This window comes from Cricetulus griseus, chromosome 5 (genome assembly GCF_003668045.3).
Source record: "Cricetulus griseus strain 17A/GY chromosome 5, alternate assembly CriGri-PICRH-1.0, whole genome shotgun sequence".
NCBI lineage: Eukaryota > Metazoa > Chordata > Mammalia > Rodentia > Cricetidae > Cricetulus > Cricetulus griseus.
The window spans coordinates 101014442-101041089 of record NC_048598.1 but is presented as its reverse complement, the minus strand read 5'-3'; the positions used below and the strand labels follow the sequence as shown (position 1 = coordinate 101041089).

At 51.6% G+C, this 26648-nt stretch overlaps 1 protein-coding gene across 5 annotated transcripts; it reads right to left on the bottom strand.

Moving 5' to 3' along the window:
* Nucleotides 1–2062: 2062 nt before the first annotated feature.
* Pwwp3a (PWWP domain containing 3A, DNA repair factor) lies at nucleotides 2063–19940 on the bottom strand. 5 transcript variants are annotated; one of them, XM_027419383.2, is made up of 14 exons: nucleotides 19866–19940; nucleotides 18120–18244; nucleotides 17506–17591; nucleotides 16469–16539; nucleotides 13800–14636; nucleotides 12432–12539; nucleotides 9640–9710; nucleotides 8272–8348; nucleotides 7750–7810; nucleotides 6575–6650; nucleotides 6122–6172; nucleotides 5398–5834; nucleotides 4267–4355; nucleotides 2063–2399 (listed from the first exon to the last, which is right to left on the bottom strand). In XM_027419383.2, the coding sequence occupies exons 2-14, from the start codon at nucleotides 18174–18176 to the stop codon at nucleotides 2342–2344; spliced, it is 2079 nt and encodes a 692-aa protein (XP_027275184.1). In that variant the 5' UTR covers nucleotides 18177–18244; nucleotides 19866–19940; the 3' UTR covers nucleotides 2063–2341. The 5 variants fall into 5 exon arrangements, with proteins under 5 accessions (XP_027275184.1, XP_027275186.1, XP_027275185.1 ...); XM_027419385.2 differs by having other exon boundaries at nucleotides 12432–12536; XM_027419384.2 differs by having other exon boundaries at nucleotides 19762–19891.
* Between the last annotated feature and the right edge of the window lie 6708 nt (nucleotides 19941–26648).

Here is a 26648-nt window from a genome sequence, read left to right as displayed (position 1 = left end):
CTTTTGAGTCTTGAGCTTCACTTTGTAGCCCAGGCTGGCTTTCATGGCAATCCTCCAGCCTGGACCCTACCATGCCTCTACCCTACCATGCCCATCTAGAATTTTAGATTTACAGAAAACTTACAAAGATAGTTCAGAGGATTCCTAAGTAGGCCACAGTCATCTGAGCCATATTATATTTTAAATATTTCATTTGTGTGAGGTCCTCCAGCCCCGGAACTTGAGGCATCATGTATGCTAGTCAGGTGCTCTGCCTGAGCCACACCCAAACCCCTCACCTTCTGTGATAATGACTTGTGTCCTTATCAGGCATGACCTAGTTAGCTGGAGGCTGTCTCTACTGGAGCCCCTCATTTTCTTCCTGGTGTCTTTGCAATGATGCAAACAAATGGGCTGGAAACTCAGCACCCACAGACCTGTGTGACTGTAATCTGAGGGGGCCATTTGCCGTGCTGGGGATCTCCAACATGGCATTAGTGGATGACTTTTAAGAGGACGAGCTGGGTTGGCTATGGTGGCACCCAACTGGGATCCTGACATTTGAAAGGCTGAAGGAAGCAAACCTCTGAGTTTGAGGCCAGCTTGGTCTACACAACAAGTTCCAGGACAGCCAGGGCGGTCTCAAGAGAAAGGGAAAGTGACTAGGACAGGATTCCTGGGAATTCAAGACCACCTTGTGTTACTTAGTATTTGAGCAAACTTGGAATGACAGTAAGATTCCCACTAACCCAAGGGAGGCACAGCAGATAGCTCAGTAGATAGAGACACTTGCCACCAAGCCTAAGTCCCAACCCTGGGTCCACATAGAGAAAGATAGCTGACTCCCATGAGGTGCCTCTCTCGCCTCACATACTCAAGCACAAATTGGCACACACATACCCACTCCCACTCATCTGTGCCCCCACACACAATAAATGCAATATATTTCAATTATATGACTTGGTGGCAAGGCATGAGTTGGATGTTTGTTCATCTTCATCACTGCAAGCCTTCATTCTTGATATATGTTCCATGCCTGGCCTCTTGATCAAGCTGCTGTCACCAGGCTCTGGGTAATGTCCTGTAGCAGTGGCCGGTAGAGGCTTGGTCAGTGTTGCCTGGCAGATGGCCAGGAGTCAAAGGTCAGGGGATCAGGGTAGTGCTTGGGAGCCCAGAACTGCAGAAAACACATGGGGAGGGGATGAAGGGACAGACTGAGGCTCCATGAACAGCTGTGGGCCAGCAAGGGGGTGGTGGTGGCCCAGGAAGAGGTGAGGAGGAGGAGGAGGAAGCAGAACGGAGGAGGAACACAGCCACACACGACAGACAGGCAAGATGCATTTAGGGACACTTCCCATTTTCTTAGCATGGCATAGCATCAATGACACACAGTCCAGTCTCCATGGTGCCTGAGCATCAGGATCCTCACTCAGGCCTTTCTGTGCTGGAGCGAGGGGATATTTGAGTCTTCATCACGGAAGGGCTTGGGTGTCAGGTTGACACAGGGTTGTGGTTCCTGAGGTATGGGAGGTGGGAAAACACCAGTAGATGGCACCAGGGAGCCTAGGGATAGGGTTGTAGGATACCAACTTGCAGGAGAGGCCTCAGGACCACGCCACCAGTGTGGACAGAAGCAGGAGAGGCCTCAGGACCACCCCCAGCCCCAAAGCGGTGGGGGGAGGAGGGGTGGCCATGCTGGAAACTGGTGACAACTATCTCAATACATTACCAAGGCTGTGAGGAGACAGAAGTATTGGGGCTGAGTGCAACAGACCTGCCTGTACTTGCAGGGACACACAGAAGCCACTTAGCAAACGTGTCCCCACCTCCCAAACACATCCCACTTATAAAGACTGTTGATGCTACCGGGTTCTCCACCTCCTGCTCAACACACTGGAGTGGCAGAAAGATTCCAGAAACACAGGGAAGAAATAAACAAAACAATGCCAGGGAAACATGTCAATGCTCTGGGAGCTGAGTGTTCAAATCAGTCTTTTCGGAAACTTCTGTAGGGTTGACATACTAAGTCACGTGGGACCCAAGCACACACGCCGGGCACACTGTGCAGTAACCATGACACATGTGCATTCAAACTCATTTATAAACCAAATAGTAACAATTAAAAAACAAACAAAAATCAAACATACATGCGCATACACGCACAGAAACTTCCAGAAAGTGGCTGTCTGTAGCTGTTAGCAGGCTTCTGGTGTGTCAATGACATTTGATCTCACAGACACAATACTGATGACACAGGGCCCACAGTTCAAAGTCAACACACTCCTGGGCCTCTTGCTTCTAGTACATTCTTGAAGAGCTCTCTCCAGCAGGCTGTGGAAACCTCACTGGCTGGATGGCAGCATTAGCGACGGCGGCGGTTCCTCTCCTCCAGGAGTTCATTGTCAAAGATTTCCTTTTCCCTTCAGGAAACAAGAGATGGCCATGAGACGCCAGGGTCAAGTGGGCATCTACAATCATACAACCAGTGGGGCGATGCAGGCTGAGCTGGTACATTTATGCACTAAAGAAAAAGGCCACGAAAACAAAGACGGGCCAAGTGGTGGTGGTGCACGCTTTTAATCCCAGCACTCAGGAGGTAGAGGTAGGCGGATCTCTTCTGAGCTCAAAAATCAGCTGGTCTACAGACAAGTTCCGGGACAGCCAGCATTACACCGATAAACCCTGTCTCAAAACATTAACAAAAAACAAAAAAAACCCACAACTCTCCCAGGTGAACTTGAGATGGACTTCATACAGGCTAGATGAAAATCAACCCCAGGGTGACTTTTTCTTTTTCTTTTTTTTATGTGTGTCTTACATAGTTCAGGCTGACTTTGAGCTTACAGCAATCCTGCTTCACTCTGCCTGCCCACACTTACTCTAAAGAATATTATTTGAGGAGCTGGAGAAGTGGCTCATTGGTTGGGACAAATTGCTGATTTTGCCAAGGACCTAAGTTCAGTTCCCAGCACTCACATGGTGGCTCACAAACATCTATAACTCCAGTCCCAAGGGACCCAATGCCCTCTTCTGACACCTACAGGCACCAGGCACACACACACACATGCAGGTAAAGACTCATATTCATAAAACAGGCACATCTAAAAGTAGAGGATTACTTTGGGCATGATTGGGCAGTAAGCACTTCCTTGTAGGAACAAAGACCTACATCAGCAGAGCGCACAGTGGTGGGCGGGCCTTGCTCACCAAGCACACACAGGCACACACATACACACACGCTCACAATATGGAGACCAGAGGTTGACATCAGACATTGTCCCGCCATCTCCACCTTGGTTTTGGAGATAGGGTCTCCCACTGAACCTGGTCCTTGCTGATTAGGCTGCTGGCCTTCAGTCCAGAGTGTCGTCCTGTCTCCACCTTCTCAGGGCTGGAACTATCAGCATACACAACCACTCCCAGCTTCTTACACGGGCGCTGGGCAACACCAGCACTTTAATGGCGGAATGAGACATCCTCTAGCCTGGGTAGCCCAGACTGGCCTGGACCTCAGGCTTCCAACACTGGGATAAGAACAAGTACGGTGCCCTTGACTGTTGGAAGCTGGGGAAGGATGGACGCAGCCTTGAGCGCTGGTCCCAGGGCTTTTGCTGCAATGTCAACCTGGTGTCTGGATCTTGAAAATGACAGGAGCTTCCCTCCCTGGGCAGTGGGCCCATGGGAGCCTCCATCTAACCTGGCTGCTGTGACGTTGAGAAGCCCTGCCAGTGGCTCACGGCCGCCTGGGGATGCCGACTCATTAGGGGCAATGTGCTCCAACATGCCAGGGCCTGGCTTACGGCTCAGGATAGAGAACCTATTGCAGTGGCGGCGTCCTCTGCCTGTTCACTGCCCTGCCCCGCCTGGCTCCCACTGAGGTCTGGCAGCGTGCCCAGAGGTTGATTAGAGGCTCTGAGGCCACACTTCTCAGGAGTGCAGCAGGCTGACGGGAGAGGTGTCTTCATCCTGCTGCACTGCTGACGGCTGCACTGCTGACGGCTGCACTGCCTCTTAATCTCGCTCTGTGCCCATCACCAGCCACACTAGAGCAGGTGGGGCAGAGACCACACTGCCCAACACAAGGACATTACAGGGGTCTTAGGCAGCACACGCGACCACAGGGGAGCTGCTGCCCAGCCCCAGGATCCTGGCTTGCATCCAGCCTGGCTCAGAGAAACAGCCTGCAGACCTGGGCCTCCGTCCAGCCCCTGTGAACTGACACACAGGATCTGCACCACCTTGTGGCTACTGGGAGACACAGCACAGCACAGCAGCAAGGGGACCTACCGGTAGCTAAGTGTCGGGCCGCGGATGTACTTCTGCTCAGCTGTCTTGTAGTCCACTGACTCCACTGCAGAGATGGCACAGATGATTGCCTGGGGAAGAGTGGAGGGACTCAGCAGGCAAAGAGCCAGCCTGGCATGCATGAGGCCCTGGGGTCCACACCCAGCATCACATAAACCAGGTGTGACACACACCTGTCACCCCAGACCCTAGGGACACTGAGGCAGAAGATCAAGGTTACCCTCAGCTACATGGCAAATTCAAGGGCAGCCTGGACTACATGAAACCTTGTCTGACTGTATAACAGTTCTGACAATCAGGAACTCAGGGAACTACCTGAGTTAATTTTTTGAAGGTAGTCACACTGTGGTTTTGGCAAATATATGTTTGTTGTTTGAAATTGTCTTTGCTGGGCGTTGGTGGCACACGTTTAATCCCAGCACTCGGGAGGCAGAGGCAGGTGATCTCTGTAAGTTCGAGGCCAGCCTGGTCTACAGAGCTAGTTCCAGGACAGTAGGGCTACACAGAGAAACCCTGTCTCAAAAAGCAAAAACAAAAACACAGAAAAAAAAGTCTCATTGCAGTTTAGGTTGGCCTGGAAGTCAGAAGCCTCTTGCCTCAGCAGCTGTGTGCTGGGATGACAGACCTGCACAACCACACCTTGGTGACAGGGTCTTTCTTATGAGGTTTCGGCCCTTCACTCTGGATAAGGAGTGAAGCTGTCCTCTGCAGGAGCCCCCAGGCCTATGGCACATAGGCTTAGCGGTATCTAGGACACCTGCACCATCAGGAGCTCCCTGCTTGGGATCGTCATACCCAACCCCAGGCATTACGAAGCCCTGAGACAGACAAAACCACCCAGTTTTAAGTTACACGTTGAAGTAGTTCTGGGTGACTCCAGGGGCCAGGTGTGGAAATCAGACACACCACCCAAGTACTTAGGAGGCTGAGGAGGAGGACCTTCAGTTTGAGGCCAGCCTAAGTTACAAAGCTAGCACACAGCCCTACCCATAGCAATAAAGCAACTGGATTGTGAAGATGAAGGTCTGTCCAGGGTCACAAGCTGGCCAGCTTCTTTAACTGACTTGCACTTGCTCCTCCTGGAACCCTTAGCATGGGTCCTGGGGCACCTACCTCAGGCAGCAGCACGTCCAGGACGAAGCGAATGCGGTCCCCACTGCCGCGTGCAGGCACCTCACCATCCATGTCTCGGCAGATGCCTTGCAGGTATTCTACCACCTCATCCAGTTGTGCCTCATCCTCCAGGTATGTCTCCACACATGTCACGTACTGGCCAGAGCTCAGGAACGTTTTCAGCCAGCGTGAAGGCTTGCGGCTGTGCAGGATAGCCCGCAGGTGGCTCTCTGCACCCTTGGCCTTCACAATGTACTCCACCAGTTTCTGGTTGGCTCTGTCCCGCGCAGCCCTGGAGCGGTCGGGCAGCACCTTCCTACATGGCCGCCACTGTCCTGGCCGGCTGTCCCCCACAGGCTCCTCAGCGTCCCCTTTGCCCAGCTGAGGAAACCTGGTTCCTAGGACATCCTGTTGGATGGACTTGCGCACAGGGTGGCCTGCAAGGGGAAGACACACTGGGAGCTGTGTCCCTTCAGCTCCCAACTCTCTTCAGAGTCTCATGCTCATGAGGAGAATCCTCGCTCTGGGGACCATCAGGTGCACCAGCTAAATGCCCCAGTGTGAAGGTAGCACTCCTCAGACCTGACACACAGCTGCCCACCTGACAGGGATGCAGGGCAGAGGGGGCAGCTGAGGTCACAGAGCTCTGCGCATGTACCAAGAACAGCAGGAACTCAACATGACAGTCTCTCAAGGACCCATGTTGAAGAACACTTATACGTACTGATATCAGCAGCGTAATATTCCAAGAAAGATCCAGCAAAGGAGCCGCAGCCTGTGGAGGGCACGAGAAAGGGCTGTGCTCAGACTGTGCCCTGCCAGGTCCTGTGGCTCAGGACTCCTGGGCAGGAGCTTTCTGGTCTGTGCTTGGCCCTGAGGCAGGTCTGTGGGGTGCGAGTCTGTCCACTGCCCCAGGAAGGAGCTGCCAGGGGCTCAGGTGACAGCCAGTCACCACAGAGGCAGTGCCGTGCAGAGAAGCTGGGCCTTCAGTCAGGAGGGCTGCACCTGCTCCCACCTTCCACAGAAACAGTATCGTCACAGGTCAGCCAGGCCAAGACAGGATGTAGGACAGGGACCACATCCACCTCAGCCCCTCCATCCTGCCCTCAAGAGTTGCCAATGGTGTTGCACACCCCCTCCCCAGCCCCACACACACCCTGGGGTACAGCCCACATACCCAGCCGCACACGGTAGTCAGTGATAAGCGAGACACACCAGCCGATGGCCTGGGCGAAGTCCTCCTTGGCTCTCTCCTACAAAACCAACAGCAGGGCACAAGGGGCTGTGGCAGCCCTAAAGGCACCAAGCCTTCGTTTCCTGGCTCCAGACTGAGGCAGGTGTGACCTGGCCCTATCAGGGGTATGACAGACAAGCCTCTTCAGGTGAAGCAGCCAGCAAGCCACCAGACTGACAAATTGACCTTTTTGTTCTTTTCTAGACAGAGTCTCATGTAGCCCAGGCCTTGTCTATAACCAGTGCAGGCCTTTCAACTCCTAACCCTACTCAGCTTCTAACTAGCACCCCGCACTTGACCTGTGGGTATGGGCCACCCCCCCAGTCACCTTGGGGATGCTGTATCCCACACCCAGATTTGTGTGCATGCTGCGCACATGTGTGGAGGCCACAGTGGCTGCTGGGTACTGTCCTCAGCTGATCTACCTCTTGGTTGAGACAGTCTCCCTGAACCAGGAGCTTGTCCGACTTGGCTAGACTGGCTGGTCAGTGAGCCTTAGGGATTCTCCTGTCTCTGTCTGCCAGGGCTGGGGGGGAACAGCCATGTACCACTCCAGTGGGTTCCCCTTCCAGTGGGTTCTGGGAACCACACTCAGGCCCTCATTCTGGTACACTTTACTGACTCAATGTTAATGATGACATGCCAGGTGTGTCTACATCAAACAGAACTCATTCAAAATAGCCTCAGTGCCCACAATGCCTACTGTTTTCCAAGGATGCCACTCAAAAGGACCGACCATAATGGCCATGCTCAGGAGCACCCAACTGCTCAGTACAGACCCCACAGCCTGGTGCTTTGGTCTTTGAGTAAATAGAACAAAATAAGTGTTCCTAGCCAGGCAGATAAGGTTCATTCAGGAAAGCAAGTTCAAATCCCCAGAAGCACGTAAAATCAGATGTGGCAGAGCATTCCGAGGATGAGACAGGAGAATCCAAAGAGTCAGAGGGCCAGTGAGCCTGGGGCACACAGCACAGTGGAAAACAAGGGGCAAGGACCAACACCAGAGGCTGTCCTCTAACCTCCACAGGGCGGCCTCAGCACACTAACAGAAATACCAACACAATTGCACACATACGCATGTGCACACACACACACACACCCCATAGACCACCACCTACCAGCAATGTGTGCTTTTCCTTACAGTCAAAGTGCTTGAGCCTTCGAAGAGACACGGTGATTCTTGACAGAACAGAGGCCAAGGTCAGCACAGGTAATTTCATCCCAGGGGAGGTACCCCCTCCTCTGAGACTTAACCCCACTGTGGGCTGCAGCACCTCTATGGCACTGGGGTCCAGGTCCCTACCACAACCAGCCACCCTCAGGTATACACAAGTGCCCAGGGTCACCATCTGTAAGGTGACTGAGGGGCCTCTGAGATCACTGTGAGGAGGCTGGTCAGCTCATGTCTGCTGCTGGCATGGCGGAGGACCCTGAGACAAACTGGCCAGATCTAGTTCAACCAAGAACCATATTCTGCTGAAGTTCTGCTGCTGTGCAACATGACATGGGGACCTGGGCACAGACTCTAGCTATCTGGTTGAAGCACCAAATGGCACTGTGGACGCTGGACTGTGCCAGCAGCTCCAGTCAGGGCCACCACAGAGGTCTCCGCCCCTGCCCAAGCCCTTTAGAGTACTAACCCTCGGCCTTTGGGGTTCATGTTGCCCTCAATGAAGAGCACGCTGGCTTTCTTGTCTCTCCTCCGGACGCTCTTGACCTGTGGGCAAATTGGGACAACACAGCATGATAAGGGGCAGAGGTGGTGATCTCCACCTCTTCTGAGGCCCTCTCTGGGACTGGGCCTGCCAGCCTGGTGCTGGGATGTGATCTGCTTCAGGCCCCCATTGCTTCCTGGGACTCTGTTTTTTGTTTTTTGTTTTTTGTTTTTTTTGGTGCATGGACATGCTTTGCTTTCTTCCGCATTAACTTCAAGCCAATTTTTTAAAAGGGTAACTGTGGTGGAACACAGCTGTAATCCCAGGCTCGGTGGTATTATGAGGTAATACAGCCAATTCTTCATTTGGGTCTTGCTTTTAAATATTTGCATGCACACATGTGCAGAGTTTGCATGCACACATGTGCAGGGCACATGTGTGGAAGCCATGGACAACCTCAAGCCTCGGCCCTTGCTGTCCACTGGTTTGAGACAAGGTCTCTTTGTCAGTGTATGTACCAGACTATCTGTAGAGTTCCCCTGTCCCTGCCTTCTACCCCTCGAAGGATAGCAGGCACACAGAGCCTGGCTCTCTGTGAGCTCTGAGAGCTGAACTCAGGCTTTCATGCTAGTGCAGCAAGCACTTTACCCACCAAGCATGCCCAGTTTGCTTTTTAGTCTCATGTAAACTGGGTGGCGGTGATGCACGCCTTTAATACCAGCACTTGGGAAACAGACAGGCAGATCTCTGAATTTGAGGCCAGCCTGGTCTACAGAGTGAGTTCCAGGAAAGCCAGGCCTACACAGAAAAAAAAACCCTGTCTTGAAAAACAAAAAAACACCACCAAAAGATAGTTAGGTGTGAGGGCAGCGGGGCATGAATGCACCTAGGGCTGCCCTCGTCACAGCAAGCTCACCTGACACATAACAGACCTTCCGTGGGGCTAAGACACCCTTTTTTAAAAAATTATTTTGCTTTTGAGACAGCTCTCATGTAGCCCAAGCTAGCCTCCAACATTCTCATGTAGCTGAAAACTGCACTCTGGATCCTCCTGACTTAGCCTCCAGTGTGCAGGGATTTACAAGCGTGTGCCACCAAGCCCATGGCATCAAAGGACCTAAACTCAGGGGTCGGGATGGAGGAAACTTGAAGCATCCATTCCTGAAGCTCGGTAATGCGCATGCTCACACAGGCTTCCTGGAGGTGGCTTGGCTTTCATCAACTAACCAGGTCCTGTCAGAGTCATCAGTCATCAGGGCCTGAGCCTCCAGAGCCACCAGCCTGCATGTCTGAGTAAGGGGAGGAGCTTAGATGAGGGACCTGATGCCCACAGCAGGCGGCAGGTACACTTACCACAGCTGGCCAGAACGGGTATTTTTGGTATTTAAGCCAGACCAGCATTCCTACTTCAAACGATCGTGGTTCTAGGATTAAAAGGAAGGAAAAGAAGGGCTGAGTCAAATCTACCTCAAGTATGTTATAGACAGAAAAAAAGAAAACCCGAATTCATCACAGCATCTTTTTTTTTTTTTTTTTTTTTTGGTTTTTGAGACAGGGTTTCTCTTTATTGCTTTGGAGGCTGTCCTGGAACTCTCTCTGTAGACCAGGCTCACAGAGATCGGCCTGCCTCTGCCTCCCAAGTGCTGGGATTAAGGGCGTGTGCCACCTACGCCCAGCCCACCACAGCATTATTTAAACCCAACTCTAACCTGATCTACCAGGAAACCAAGACGTTGGGGGCAGACACAGGACTCACAGAATGGGAGTCTCAGAGCCCGTGATGGGCCATGAGGCCATGACTGTGTGTGTCCTGTGGCCAGAGATGAAGTCAGCAGCAGGATGGATGAGTTCCACCCTAAAAAACCCATCTCTAAGTCTAATGTCCTTCAAAAATTAGACATTTAGATAACAGCATCCATGCCAGGTGCAGCTCGACACCAAAATGTAGATTATATAATCACATGGCTCACAGAATAAATTGTCCTCCCAGGAACACCAAGTTCAAGGAATCCGAGAAACTGAGGTCACAAAATACAGGAAACACAATATTCTCAGAGGAGGAAAAGTCACTCTTTGCTATGGTTTGAGAGAAGGTCTCTGTAGATCAGGTGGCCGTGGAACTCAGAGATCCTGCCTCGGCCTCCCAAGTGCTAGGGTGACAGGCATGCAACCATGCCTGATTTATGGGGTACTGAGGATAGAGCTGAGACCAGGGCTTTATCAGTGCCAGACAAGTGTTCTGCCACAGAGCCACAGCCGTGACTTTGCTATCTCTCTCTCTCTCTATCCATCCATCCATCCATCCATCCATCCATCCATCCATCCGGGTTTTTTGAGACAGGGTTTCTCTGTGGCTTTGGAGGCTGTCATGGAACTCGCTCTGTAGACCAGGCTGACCTCGAACTCACAGAGATGAAGTCAGCAGCAGGATGGATGAGTTCCACCCTATAAAACCCATCTCTAAGTCTAATGTCCTTCAAAAATTAGACATTAGGTAACAGCATCCACTCTGCCTCTGCCTCCCAAGTGCATTAAAGGTGTGCGCCACCACTGACCGGCTTTTTGTTTTTTGTTTTTGTTGTTTTTTGGTTTTTCGAGACAGGGTTTCTCTGTGGCTTTGGAGCCTGTCCAGGAACTAGCTCTTGTGGACCAGGCTGGTCTTGAACTCACAGAGATCCACCTGCCTCTGCCTCCTGAGTGCTGAGATTAAAGGTGTGCGCCACCAACACCCAGCTGTTTTTTATTTTTAAGGCAGGATTTATTATGTAGCCCAAGCTGGCTTTCAACTTGCAGGGATCCCTGTCTTTAGCTTTCTGCATAAGCTTAACATTTTCTATTCACCAAGAGTCCCAGAATGAGGAGCCTGGTATAAACTGACTTTTAAAGCTTTAAGCACCAGGAAAGCCAGCAGAAGTGGAGGAACGTCGCCATGCCTCCCACGAAAGGCTATGAAAGGCTCCTTGAGGCTGGCAGGTACTTGGGGAAGAGGTGACATGGCTCTGAGGAAGGTGACAACCCATCCAGAAGAGGCACCAAGCAACTCACAGACCCTGGCTGGGGTCTGGCAATTGTGGTGAGCTTGGTCTGGTGGGTTAGGAAGCTATCAGTTCAAGCCTGCCATGGAAGGACACCAGATGCCAAAGATCCTAATGTCTGGAAGCTGAGGTCCCTCTGCAGTCAGTATGCTCTAATCTTTGGGACTGACCTAAATGATGACCTGCAAGGTACAGCTCACACAAGCACCCAGGTCCTCTATTATTCTAGGTGCTCAACGTGTACTCAGCCCTGGGACTCATGCACACTTAGAAAGAACAGGAGGTGAGTTGGGGATGGATTAGTGCCTCACTAATACTGGCACTCTTGCAGGCGTCACCTGCCCAGGAGGCTGCTGACAGTTTCAGCTGCCCTGTATCATCTGGGCCACACTGTGCAGCTTGGCTGAGGGGAGGCCCGGGGTTCCTCAGTGGCTGAGCCATCCCTGTGCACTCAGCAGCCCTGATTCACAGATCATTCTCGGCTGCACACCCCATCCATGGAGTACTTTAGGGAGGACCTGCACTTCCCTGGATGGACACGGGTCCCTGCTCCACTGGCAAAAGTAGCTCTGCCCAACTGAGGGCAACAGAGCCTATGTCTGTATCCGGCAAGGGAGTAGGGGCAATGCTGGCTTTCCATGCATGGCTGCTACCTCTCTCCTAAGTCCTCTGCCGGCGACAGGTCTCAGGTCAGAGCATAAAAACTGCATAGTGCCAGGCAGCGGTGGCGCACGCCTTTAATCCCAGCACTAGGGAGGCAGAAACAGGCGGATCTCCGTGAGTTCGAGGCCTGCCTGGTCTCCAGAGCGAGTGCCAGGACAGGCTCCAAAGCTACACGGAGAAATCCTGTTTCCAAAAAAAAAAAAAAAAAAAAAAAAAAAAAAAAAACTGCATAGTGCCAGGTATGGAGGTGCACACCCTTCATGCAGGGGGATCTCACTGACATCAGAGGCCAGCCTTGTCTACACAGCAAGTTCCAGGCCAGTTAGAGACACACAGAAAGACCCTGTCTAAAAACACAACACCACCAGCACCGAACGAGATGGCTTTATGGAGGGCTGTGCAGAGTGGGGCCCTCACCCAATACTCTCAAGCAGAGCAGCCTCTCACCATGATACAGAAGGATCCGGGGTGGCTCCTCCTCTTCCTCCTCCTCGTCCTCTAGCAGGGAGTGGATGGACTTGAACCCCGTGGACTCTTCTGATGACACAGGATCTGCTGAGACAGGGGGACACCACTTGATGGCCACCCCTCACCCTGCAAAGGGCTAGAGACAAAGGGCCTTCTATGACAAAGGACAGAGCCTGCACAGAATTCAACAAGGGAGCACCTCGTGGTCAGGTCTGTGTTTGTCTTTAAAACTGTCTACATGTACTTGTGTGTGCTCCTGAATACGTGTTGTGTGTATGTGTATGCTTGTATGAGGTCTGTGTATGCATACATGTGTGTCTAAGCATGTTTGTGTGTGTGAGCGCATGTTGTATGTTTGTGTCTGTGCATGCTTATGTGTGCATGTTTGTGTGTGCACTCGAGCACACACATGGAGGTCAGAACTACTTTGTGGAGTTAGTTCTCTCCTTCCACCCTGTGGGTTCCTGCGATCAAACTCAGGTCACTAGGGGCTGGAGAGATGGCTCAAGAGTTAAGAGCACTGGCTGCTCTTTGAGAGGTCCTGAGTTCAATTCCCACATGGTGGCTCACAGCCATCTGTAATGGGATCGAATGTCCTCTTCTGGTGTGCAGGTTTATATGCAGAGCATTCATACATAAAATGTAACATTAAAATAAAAAACTCAGTCACTGAGCTTGGTGACAAGTGTCTTCACCGGCTGAGCCACCTCACTGGCCTCTCCTTTCTGCTTAAATTCTGGCGCTGGAGTCTCCCTTGCAAGTGCTCTAGCTCTGAGCTGCAGCCTTTTAAGATGTACTTCATCTTAAAATAAACAGGAAGAGAAATGGAGAGCAGCACTCAGAGACACAGAGTGGGAAATGCAGGTGGCAACTCTATCTGCCATGTGGATACACACAGAATGGGCCCCAGAACAAAAAGGTGACTGTAAACAAGGACAGAGACAGTCCCCAAGACACAGTGCAGGGGATCGGGTACCCTGCAGCCCGTGGCCAGGCACAGGATGGCCTTGTGAAGGGCCCCACTGTGTCCTACGTCCCCAAGACTACACAACTGATTCCTGAATGCCCCTGGCAGAGCTCAGTGGGTCAAGACAGGTTTAGATGGGACCAGTCCCTGGCTGCAGCCACACACAGGTTTCAGAATGACTTCTGACAGCTCCTGAATCTAAGCTTCCTAATGTCCTGAGCACCCCCGTCACTTGCTGGGAGTATGCTTTTAACAACACTAACTGCTCCCCCAGCTCTGCCTGAGTCCCCACTCTACTCAAACACAAAGACAAATATTTGGGAGAAGAACCTGTTAAAACACTACAGAACCCCACAGCAGGTGTCCCCTCCCATGGTTACCTTCTTCTGGTTTGTCATTGTCACCAGCACTGCGCAGTACCATAGCCTCCCCAGACCAGCTCCTAAGGGAGGGCACTGCCCCCACAGTTCCAGTTCCCAGCTGCCTGGCCTGTGGGTTCTGGCCTCCATCCAAGCGTGGCCTCTTTGTTGGGTGTCGTCTGCCTCTCTCAGAGGCCGGGAGCAGCCTGCTGCTGCCTGATGGTACAACCCGGTCAAAGCCTTTCACCCCAGCACAGGGGTCCTCTTCCCAGGTTTGGGAGAGCAACCTTGGTGAAGCTGGGGTCACACAGCTGCTTGCCTGTCCCTCGTTCTCTACAACACTTTCTCCCTTAGAAAGGCGAGACTCGGTTTTGTGGCGCCGGGTAGGTTTCTCTCCCAAATCCCTCCGCCTCTTACTGGTTGTGTCCTCCTGTCCACGGTCCAGTCGTGACCCAGAACTGTCCCGAGACCCATCTCCAGTGGGGGAAAGCAATGCTGCCCTTGGGGTTCCATTCTTTGAGAGGCCTGTCTTACGGTCCACTTTGCACCTGGGGTCCTCTTCGGATGCAGACAACCCTGACAGGCTTTGTGGGACATATTCCCACCTACTCTTGGATATGCGCTGAGCAGCCACGTCTTCACCATCTTCACCGTGGAAAGATAGAGAGGGAGCACTGGGGATCCAAGAGGCCATATCTGCGTGTGGCTTCTCTTTTTGGGACAATGTGGTCTCGTCTTTCATCAGATGGCTTTCAGGACTCAAATTGGTCCTCTCATTCAAGAGATCCAGGGCTACTCGCAGGGAGCGTCGGTAGGTCAGCTCCTCCAGGGGAGCAGCCGGGACCTCATTCTGAGAGGCTGTGGAGACAGAGACAAAGATACACACAATGAGAACCCCTCCACTCAAGTGCCTAGGGCTTAGCATTGCAGCCATACGGCGGCAGACTCCATGACCACACCATGTGCCTGGCACCCGTCTCTACCAAGTAACAGGCAGGCCTGGCACTGCTCTGCTGTGTCCCCCACAAAAAGAGGACAAAGCCAAGATATGGCTATACATTCACTTTGGACTATGATCGAAGAACAGCACACACCCAGAATGACCTCAGCCTGACTGGCTGACTGCAAAATCCCTCCAAGTTCTAAAACAATGCTGTGTATAAACATACCTGAGTGTGTTGCACTGTTTATTTGAATGGAGTATCTATCGGGGACGGCTTCATACTCTCGGGCACACTGCCTGCTTAATAAATACTAAAAGGTACTTACGAGCAAGCAGCCCTCAATACTCCAAAGCAGCACTGAGGATGCCCTTGCTCTCTCAGCAAGGTGGCCAGCACCCTGGACAGCTGTGGGCTCCAGGAGATAAAGCCCTCGCTTTGGCTGCCCTGGCCCCATCTCTGCTGTTGTGACTCACACTCTCAATCCGAGCGCAAGGAGCCCGACACTGGCGCTGCTGGGTGTGACTGCCTGCATCTTGGACCCTTGCTGTGTGTGCCCGCACCAGGTCTGGAGTGGGGTGCACAAGAAGTCTAGCTCAGCCACAGGAGGAAGGGGTGGAGGCTGCTGAACTGAGGCACTACACACACAAAGGAAGCAGAGTTCTCCCCGACACGCAGCCAGACTCATCCCACCAGCAGTACATGCAGGTAACACGGGAGTGGCAGCTTGAAGGCTGACCACTCTGTCCTTGCTCCCCTGGGCTTTTTAATTGGCAATTTATGTGTATATGTATATCTGCATGTATGTTATATGTGTCTGTATGTTCTGAATGCATGTGTGTCCCTTAAGTCTGGCTGTCTATTGTGTATGCATGCAGTGGTTCCAAAGACTAAATACAAGGCTTCATGCGAGCAGGGCTCCTATCACAGTGCTACGGCCCCAGCCCAGTATTTACTACTGAAGAGGCTGGCTGGCCTGGGATCTTCGATCCCACTAACTCTGCCTTCCCAGTCCTTCTGACACCACACTTCAAGGCCATTCCCATCCCCATATCATGGTCTCTGGGGCTCAGGGGATGGTCAGCTGTCTGCTCCTGTGGGAGCAGATGTCTTCTCCCATCCTCCTTGCCCATCACAAGGCTCACATCTGGCAGGTCTGGTTTTGGCTGGGGGTCTGAGAAGCAGTTGGTGTGTGGAGGACTCCAGCTGGAACCTGGGCCTGGGGTTCAATACCTGTGATCCCAGCTCTAGAAAGGCTGAGGCAGGAGGACTGCCACCACTTCCAGACCTGCCTGGGCTGCAGTATGAGACTCTCAAAAGTTAAGAAACACAGAAAAACATAGAAGCAGAGAACACAGCTCTGTGGCTGGCTCCCACCACCAGCACTGCCCAAACAAAAAGCCACAAACAAGCAAACAGAGCTAGCTGGCTCTGGAAGGGCTTATAAAGCAGATGCCCAATTGGGAGCAAATACCTGTGATATGCACAAGGCCCTGGGTCCTGTCCCCAGGACACATGAACACAACATCACAACACTGGGACTAAGAGCCTGGAGGATCAGGAGTTCAAGGTCAGCCTCTGCTATACAGTGATTTCAAGACCAACCTGGGCTACATGAAAAAAAAAAAAAAAAAGCAAGCAAATCCATTTTTTTCTTTTGTGAGGTTGCCCATATGAAGACGTGTGGAGAGGATGGACCACCGTCACGATGCACACACAGCACCGCGGTGGCCTGGCTGGAGCCCTTACCCAGGAAGGCAGCGATGTTCTCAATGTGTGACTTCTGCAGTGCCTCCACAGCAGAGCTCTTCACCTGAATCCTGCGGCGACAAAGAGCCAGTTAGTGCCATCAGCCTGCAAACCCTACTGTCCAGATGTCCCTTTCAACCTTCCACTCACACCAAGTCACACTGAAGAAGGGACAGGGAGGGACACACTGCCTGAGGTGACAGGCAGCCAACCAGGGTGGATATGGCTTTTTTCCTCCCCACCCCCTGCTTTTAAGAAAGAAAAGGTCGGCTGGAGTTAAGAGTAAAAATAAATTCAAATTGGGACTTTCATGAGGCAAATCCGACTTTCAACTGCACAAATAACTCCTTTGTTAGGTTTTCTGAGTAGCCGCTAATGTCACTGAGAGCTGTTTACAGCCCAGCAGGCGCATTTTAGTTTAAAGGACGCGCTTTCCTTTTAAACTCAAGTATTCAATTACCTTCCCTGCCGCAGGGAGAGAGGGAGCTGGGGACTCTTGAGTGGTGGCGGGCTCTGAAGATGGTAGCAGGAAGGAGCAGGCCGGGGGACCCAGGAGACAGGCGGCCAATGGACTCTTCAGAAGTGAGGATTGTGACAAGGGACTGTATGCAGACCACACCCACATCGTCCTTGCAGATGACCCATGAAAGGTCACCAAGTGCAGGACAATAGAGTCCTGCCACCCATCTGCCTTTCCGGTGTGGAGAAATGTTTTTCCCTTAGTGGTGCGGTGAGCCTAGAGCAGCCTGGGATACTCTGGTCCTTGGTGAGAGGAGAGACCCCAGCATGGCTCCCTGGGGATAATTTCTACATATTCACCCTTGAGACCCCTCTCCCTGCAGATCCCTGCGCCTCATATAAGACCTTCAACTTGAAATTGGTGTCAAATAAAACCCGTTGTCCTCTCCACGAGGCTATTAGTGAGGAATAAGCCCAGAAGAAGCAGGCTTCTCTTCCTTTTGTGAGAATCATTTTGGAAACCGCAGACAGAAGGGGAAAGATAGTATTAAAAAAAAAAAAAGAAAAAAAAACTTAACTTTTCCTTTAGCGAGAGTATTTGAACATCTAGAAATAATTCTTTTTTTCTCCTGTTTTTCACTGAAGTCTCAGTTATGGCCAAAACCTATGTGTAAAAAAACATAAAAAAGAATTCTTGTTATGGCACTCTGAAGGGACCAACATGTGGCAAGCCCTTCCCAAAGTGATGGCCACAGGACTTAGACACCTAAGAGAAACAGAGGCACATTAGCCCATGGCCATCCCAGGTTAGGGCACAGGCTTAGCACTTCCTGCTAAATTGCCAGAAAGCACCCCCGAAACACCACAGTTATTATTCCCCTTCTGGGGGCTCCTAGACACTTCCTATAGTCGAAGCCTTCCACACCTTTTTATAGCTGAGTCTGGTTATTTTTTTTTCCTTAGTGTGAAAGATAATTAAATACAATTCCGGATAGAGAGGCTCCTGAGCGCCAGACCAAAACCCTGTGGAGTGAAGGGAACCTTGGGACTTGTGCCAGCAGATCTGAACGCCAAGCATTAAGGCTCAACTCTTTCTTCCAGAATCACTCCAAGGGAGCAGAGCCTGATAAAAACTTAATTATTGTCACCAAAAGTCATTTCTAATTCCACAAATTAGAATAAGGGCTGTCACCTTTGCAGGCCACAATCGCTTCTCCCATCGGCAGAGGACATACTTGGCATCCGTCATGACTCAGAGCTGTGGCAAAAGAGAGTCGCTATGCTCACGGTGCTACAGGGCCTGATGCCAGAGGTGCCCTGCAACAAAATGTGTATGATGGGTTAGAAAGGCATTTGCTTGCATTTGGGTGGCATTCACACAGACAGGAGCTTCAAGGGCAGAAGCTGGTCTCACACACAGCCTTAGGAGATAGGTCAATCAGGAACCCAGCCACGAGACAGTCAAGTGCAGGGTCCTGGGAGTTGGGGAAGTGGCTGAATTGTTTCCCTAAGTAAAACTCAATGGACTCCCCCTTCCCCGACCTCCAGCTTCAAGGTAGCACCCAGGACACCCACAGCAGCAACAGGCATTCCAGTCAAAGCTCACAACCCTCCAAGCCTCGGGCCTGACTGCAGCACACACAGGGCACACACAGCTGCCCCGTTCCCTGGAAGGACAGGGACAGATGCAGGCGTTCATGACATGACATCCCTGGCAGAGGCAGCCAGGGCTGTGGACAGAAATGGAAAGATGGGGGAGGAGAGATTAAAGCATCAGGAAGGACGCCAGGGACAAGGAGGAGACCCACCAGCAAAAACAAGGGTTTGCGTAGTAGAAGGGTTCATAGAAGCAGGAGAGGTTTCCAGAGGGGTACAGGCAGCAGGGATGGGAGTTTAGGAAGCAAATAAGGACTTCAAAGCAGGTATGGGAATTCAGATAACAAAAAATGGGGGGGGGGCTCTTAGCAGAGGGTCTGGGAAGCAAACACAGGATTCATAGCGAGGAGGTTCAGGGAGAAGAGTCAGGCAGGAGATGTGAACCAGGTTCACAGAATGAGAGCGGTAACGGGAAGAAAAGATGGGATTCATATAAGGGACTGAGATTTAGGCTGTAGAAATTGGGAGTTCAACAGGAAATACAGGGTTTGCACCAACGATGAGGTCAAGTTAAGGACGGGGGTAGCAAAGGAGGCAAAGACTAGGCCTCTGACATGAATCTCTAGGTTCACAACAGGGATAGGGTTCAAACAGGATATTTTGGGTTCGGAATGCAGAGAGGGGATCCAAAAGGAAGAAATAGGGGTTCAGGATTCGCAGTGGGGTTCACGCAAGAAATTCAGAGTTCTCTGCTGAGAACACAGATTCAGGCTGCAGAAATGTGGTACCAAGCAAGAAATTCGCCATTCAAGCTACAGAGAGGGGGGTCGAGTAAGGAATGTTGGGTTCACAATGCAGAGGTAGAGCAGAATTGGGTTAATACGGGGCTTCCAGCAGGAAATTCGGGATCTCAGCAGGGACACAGGTCCAGGCTGCAAAGAGTGGGGGAGATTAGGCAGAAAACACGGGGTTCAGGCTGCAGAAGATAGGGACCAGGCCGGAAATACGGGGCTCTCGGAGGGACAGGGACTGAGGCTAGAGAGGGGGATGGATTCAGGTAAGAAATACAGGGTCCGCAGCAGGAAACTGGAGGTTCTCAGCTCCCACGGGGCTCGGCCGCACATGGGCCCTGCGCAGAAGCGGACGCGGCCCAGCGGGTCCGGCCCAGCCGCCGCCCTTCCCCAGGCTCTCCGCCTGCAACCGCCCGGTCCACCCAAGGCCGCAGCGGGCTCACCCACCCCCAGCCCGCCCGACGCGGCGTCCGAGCCTGAGCGACCAGGCCGCGGCGGTCCCAACGGCGGAAGCCCGCCCGCCAACCGCCGCCGCAAGCCCGCGCGCTCACCGCCTCCACCGCCGCGCAGATCCCCGCGGGCCAGGGGCGGAGCCTACCTCACAGCGGGCCAGGCTCCGCCCATAGCCCCGCCCGGTGGGAGGTGCGTACCTGCGGCTCCTTGCGGGCCACGCCCCCAACCGCCTTCCCTCCTGCCCATCAACTTGTGGTGTGCGCCTAGAGGGGCTCCCCCTGGGCCTGAGGCAGGGCACACCTCGCGGGCCGCCCAATGAGAGGCTCGAGTTTACGTCTTGGCCCCTCCCAAAGACGACGGAGGCCTCGCTAGGCCACGCCCCAGGCTGTAGGCCACGCCCCTGACTTTCCCAGCCTGCGATGGGGTCTGAATGGTAGAGCAGGCAGGTCCCTTTCCGGTTAGGTTCCCGCCTGTGGACGCAGGAGGGGTCGGTCGGTGTTGGAAAGACAAGGCCTCACCAGCTCGTTTGCACATGGCCCCCGATGGAACCTTCTAGTACCTTCTGGGGTGACTCGATTCCCACCCCGGGAAGCAGGTACCCCACCCTTGTGGAAAAAGCCATCCAGTGAGGAAGGCCCTGTCCCGGAGCGGGAACAGGATGTGAGGTGATCCCTAGGCGTCCAAGTGTGTTTGGGCGCCAAACTGGTGACTGGGGGAGGGGCTGCACCCAGAACCTCCATGGACTTTTCTAGAGCTGAAAGTCTCCAGTATGGCTGCCCACAGTGAGGCTATGACACGAGACCTTGATACTGCAAGCAGTAGCTGACATAATAAATTATATGCACATATATATTTGTAACATTATATATAATAAGTTATGTATTGTTTTTTGGAGTTGTTTTTTTTTTTTTGGTTCTTTGAAACAGGGTTTCTCTGTTGTAGCCCAGGCTGTCCTAGAACTCGCTTTGTAGATCAGGCTGGCCCTGAACTCAAAGTGCACCACCACCAGGACACACTCACCACTCCTGGCCTTAACTACATTCTTCAGTTTGTCTCCTCAAGGCTGCTCCTGTGTTGGGTCCAATCTCTCAAGGTGGTGTCCTGTTCCAGGATCAGGATCCCCGGGGAAAACTCTCCAGCCGCCAAGCAGGTCAAGGTGGCGTCTCTCCAGTATCTCCAGCAGTCTTGAAGATGTGTGGAGCAGAGCGTTGCTCTTGGCCTCTGCTTATAGACTGTCCAGTGGTCGTCATGAGTCTGCTTATCTTGAATGAGTGGAGTCGCTGGGTGTAGTGGGGTTCCCGACTAAGCTGTTCTTATTTGTCTAAACGCATTTTTTTTTTTTCTATTCTCATCACAGTTGAGAGGTGACGGGCCTGTACTCTGAGTTCCATCCAGATGGTGGTCCTCACCCCCACTAGGTCAGGAATCACAGTCCCAGAAGCTCAGATGGCAATTCTGGGGTCTCCCAACAGCGCTGGCCAAGGGGGAGAGGTGTGCCACAGGCCACTGGTTCTTCAGGTAATTCTCTTGAAGTGGTCCCCACATTGTCACCAAGCATTACTGGTCTGTATAAGCTTGGAGACTGTGAGTGGTATGAGCAGGTGAGTTGTAAATGGTGAGTGGTGGAGAGGATGTGTGTGACTGGGTGAGTGTGTAAGTGGTATGAATGGGTGTGTGGTGTGAATGGGTGTGTGGTGTGAATGGATGTATGGTGGAGATGTGGGTGAGTGTGAAGTGGTGTGAATGGGTTGTGGTGTGAATTGATGTATGGTGAAGGGGATGTGTGTGAGTGGGTGAATATGTAAGTAGTGTGAATGGGTGTGTGGTGGAGGGGATGTGTGTGAGTGGGTGAATGTGTAAGTGGTATGAATGGGTGTGTGGTATGAATGGGTATGTGGTGGAGGGGATGTGTGTGAGTGGTGTGAATGGGTTGTGGTATGAATGGGTGTGTGGTGTGAATGGGTTGTGGTGTGAATGGGTTGTGGTGGAGGGGATGTGTGTAAGTGGTGTGAATGGGTGTGTGGTGGAAAGGATGTGGGTGAGTGGGTGAGAGGGTAAGCAGTGTGATGGGGTGTGTGAGTGGGTGACCAGTGGAGGGGGAATGTGTGAGTGGGTGAGTGGAGTGAGTGAGTGAGTAGTGTAGGTGTGGGATGGGCAGGTCTCTCAACAAGGCTGGTTGTATGGGTTCACACTCTGACAGCAAGACAGAAACAGTGAGAACCAGATATGGTAATGCAAGGAATTAGTTAGCCCAGTCACCAGCTAACTTGCTAGCTAACCAACTATTAATGCATCCATCTAGTAACCTGTTCATGGTTTATCCAGCTTGCCAGTTGATCCACTCATTATTAACCCATTCATCCATTAACCAGTTAACTTGGTCCCTAGTTAAGCCATTCATCTGATAACCCATTCACCAGTTACTCTTGTCTTCAGTGAACAGATCTGCCAGGGCTGGGCCCAAAGTAACCTAGACCTTGACCCCAGTTGCTAAGTTTCCTGTGTCTCTTCTTGTTGGGGTCCTCTAAAGGCTCCTTGACACCAAGTGGCCGTCTTGTCCCTTGTGAACTGAGTCGCCCACTCCCAGGCTGTTTGTTACCTTGCACACATTTTAATTGGGCATCTGTATAGAACTTGAGCAAGGGACACAGGGCAGTGCGAATTGGCATTGTAACTCCATTAACATGGTTGGGGAGTAGTCTGGGTTACCAGTGAGATTCCTTTATGGCCGAATTGGGGTCTTGGATGTAGGGAATACCGATGCCACCTCAGTTCAGAGACAGAATGTCCATAGTTGGAAGCTCACCAGATGAGCCATTCAGGACTCTATCTTAGACTGAGTTCATGGTTCACTGCTACATTCTCACCCTGGGGAGATAGCTTAGTGGGCAGAATGCTAGCTGTCCCTGTTGATCTTTGTTTATGATCTAACAAAGCTTGCATGAAGATCAGAGTGCAAAGCTAGCCACACTAGTTAGTCATAGAGGCCAGGCAGTGGTGGTGCACACCTTTAATCCCAGCACTCGGGAAACAGAGTCAGGTGAATCTCCGTTAGTTCAAGGCCACCCAAGCCTACAAGAAATTAATCCAGTCTAAAAGAGAAACAGAGCTGACACAAAGGTGATCCCAGCACTTGGAGTGACATGTCATTAATCCCGGCACTAAGGAGGTAGAGACAAAAGTGGACAGGATGGACAGAGAGGAATGTAAGGTGGGAGGAGACAGGGAGGAGGCAGTCTGAGGAGTCAGTCTGAGGACAGAATCGCCCCTGTGGTCTGAGTATTGGTAGAGGTGAGAACTCTCTAGTGGCTGGCCGCTTTGCTTCTCTGATCTTCAGCACTAACCCCAATATCTGACTCTGAGTTTTTATTATTAAGAACAATTAGGGGGGCTGGAGAGATGGCTCAGAGGTTAAGAGCACTGATTGCTCTTCCAGAGGTCCTGAGTTCAATTCCCAGCCACATGGTGGCTCACAAACATCTGTAATGAGATCTGGTGCCCTCTTCTGGTGTGCAGATATACATGGAAGCAGAATGTTGTATATATAATAAATAAAATCTTAAAAAAAAAAAAAAAGAACAATTAGGCTGGGTGGTGGTCGCAGGGCACACGCCTTTAATCCCAGCACTCAGGAGGCAGAGGCAGGCGGATCTCTGTGAGTTTGAGGCCAGCCTGTTCTACAGAGTGAGTTCCAGGACAGCCAGGGCTACACAAAGAAACCCAATCTCAAAGGAAAAAAAAAAAAAAAAAACAATTAGAATTGGTGCTACACATGAGGTCCTGAGTTTGACCCGGAACTCATAGCAAAAGGCCAGATGTGATGTGGTGGAGGCATGCTTCTAAACCCATCTCTGGAGAGACCAAGAAGGACAATGCCTGGAGCTGGCTAATTGGCCCACCTCTGCTGATGGGGTGCTCATGGTGAGTGGGAGACAGTGTCTTCAAACACAGAGTGGGAAGAACATGAAGAATGACATGGGATTGACTTCTGACCTCCATGTGCGCGCGCGCACACACACACACACACACATGAACATGCATACACACACAAGTCTAAGGTAGGAGAAACATCCCCTTGGCCACCTATGGGGTGTCAGGCTGGGGCCACAGGGGCACAGCACACATTGGTTCCTTCCCGCATCTTGGCTTTAGCCTGGCAAATGCCTTCTCTAAATGTAGTCCCACAGAGCCAGAAATTCTCCTGGAGAGTCACCCTGAGAACAGAATGATTAATGGTCAAAGCTGGGTAGGTCACATGGTGCCATGACCTGGAAAAGGGCCAACTCAATTTCTGCAGCCGAGACTTGGGGTAAGACATTCCCCTACCATGCCTGTTAGCTACTTAGTTAAGTTTGAGGCCAGCCTGAGCTAATTGAGACCGTGTCTCAAAACAAAACTTAAAATAATAATGAAATAAAATTTTAAAAACTCCTTAGTTGTCTTTGATTAGTAAGCCTTGGTGGTGCTTGTTATCATCCTTGACCAGCCTAGTGGCACAGATGGGCCCCTTCTTACACTGGATATAATCACTGGTCTGAAGTCTCCTGGTGCCTAGGCCATTGGCCTGCTGTGGGTGCCCCCGAGTGTCACTCATTCTGCTCTGATAGAAGATAGAGGAGGGAATTAATGTCACCAGCTGGCTTCAGAATTCATTTTCTGAGATGCAACCAGGCTTGTTTAGGAAAATGCCTTAATTAGTCCTGAGGGTAGAGAGGGAGGCCCGAAGGACATAAGATGAAAAGGACCGCAAAGACACAGCCAGCATCCTCCACAAGAGAACACAGCAGCCCCTGGCACAAAGCTAGCAAACTCGGAGAGGCAGGAACCAGAGATCAAGAGCCAGGGACAGATGGGGTGTCACACGACCTTCAGAATCTCAGTCTCGGGCCTTGGGGCTGCAATGTGGGGACTGTGAGACAGACAGGACCCGGTGCCCTGCCAGAGCCAGCCCAGCGTGCCATCCACAGATACGTGACACGTGCCTGTCTCCCACACAATGGTTATTCAAAAGTCCTGAGTTCATGAGACACTGCAGGAACAGCAAGCAAGTGACTAAAACACAAAAATATCCTTCAGGGGTTTGGGGAGGGAGCAGGTCTCCTGTGGCTTCCTGTGGCTTCCTGCTGCTGCTGCTGCTGCTGCCGCCTGCCACTCTTTAGTGCTCAAATGACAACCATTTCACTATAGCTGTGTTACATGGTCTCAGGATGGACCCCAAGACTTTGTGCAGGCTACATAAGTACTCTATCCACTGAGCCCAGGCTTGCCCTTTGTTTTGTTTGGGACGGGTGTTTGTTTTTTTTTGTTTTGTTTTTTTTTGTTTTTTGTTTTAGTTTGGTTTGGTTTGGTTTTTCAAGACAGGGTTTCTCTGTGGCTTTGGAGGCTGTCCTGGAACTAGCTAGACCAGGTTGGTCTCGAACTCACAGAGATCCATCTGCCTCTGCTTCCCGAGTGCTGGGATTAAAGGCGTGCATCACCACCACCTGGCTTTTTTTTGTTTGTTTGTGGGTTTTTTGTTTTTGTTTTTGCTTGTTTTGTTTTTTTTTTTTTTTTTTTGTGGGACGGTTGTATGTGTGGGTTCCATTCATTTTCCAAGAAAATGTCTCATGTAACCCAGATAAATCGTCAATTGCTGAAAAAGTGCTGGTACCATACATAGCTCTTGGTGATAGGTGTGTGTGTGTGTGTGTGTGTGTGTGTGTGTGTGCAGTTAGGGGGGATGCTAATTTTGAAACAGAGTCTCACTATATAGACCAGGCTAGCCTCGAACTCACAGAACTCCACCTGCCTCTGCTGTCTCTGGCCATCATATTGCATTGATTACACTGGACCTACAGTAATTTTCTTACTGGAAGAAATAAATAAAAAAAAATAGATAGTGGCACTTGACTTTAATCCCAGCACTCTGGAGGCAGAGGCAGGAGCTCTGAGTTGGAGACCAGCCTGGTCTACAGAATGAGTTCCAGGACAGCCAGGGCTACACAGAGAAACCTTGGTTTGTTTGTTTGTTTTAAGACATAAGGGGTACCTAAGCAGCTGTCTCACCTGCTGGGGTCTGAATATTTCAGGGCTTCTCCATGGGAGGGGGAGATGGCTTGATGGCCTAGAAGAACGCTATCACCAAGTCTAAAGAGGGCCAGGGAGGGTCGGGAATGACTGACTGTGTGCTCCCAGGCCTGCCTCAGCCATCATCCTGCCTCTTTCATCACGGCCTGAAGTCTCACATAAGATGGCTAGCCTCTCTGTTCACCCGGCACTTGAAGACCACTGAGCAATCTGGTATGGGGAACCATGAGACTTAGAACATAGTGATATCAGCCAATGATTTATTTTGTCTCCAAGGACTTTTTTTTTTTTTTCTTTCTCCTGATACAGGGTTTCTGTCTATAGCTTTGGAGGCTGTCCGGGAACTCACTCTATAAACCAGGCTGGCCTCAAACTCAGAGATCTGCCTGGCTCTGCCTGCCAAGTGCTGGGACTAAAGGCAAGCTTTGCTGCCACCACCACTCTGCCCCAAGGATGTGTTTTAAGGGTACCTCAACTTTGGTACCCCACCCAAGTTTCAGCTCAAGCAGAGATCATTAACACTGTCCTTGAAAGGTTCAGGCATTATGCTGGCCTGCCCCTGTTACCTGGTGGAATCCACTCAGGCAATACCCTGGTCAGCCCAAGGTTCCATGGGAAAGAAGTCTGTACACAGGTGCAGAGGACCCCTTTAAAAGATAGGCCCCTGCCCTCTCTCTCTCTCTCTCTCCCTGTTCCTGCTCTCTGTCCCCTCTCTCTGTTTCCCCGCTCTGTCTCTCTATGGCGACCGGCCATGGCGGTCAGCCATTACCCTGTCCCTCTTCTTGGTCTCCCCATTCTGCCTTATAATAAACTTA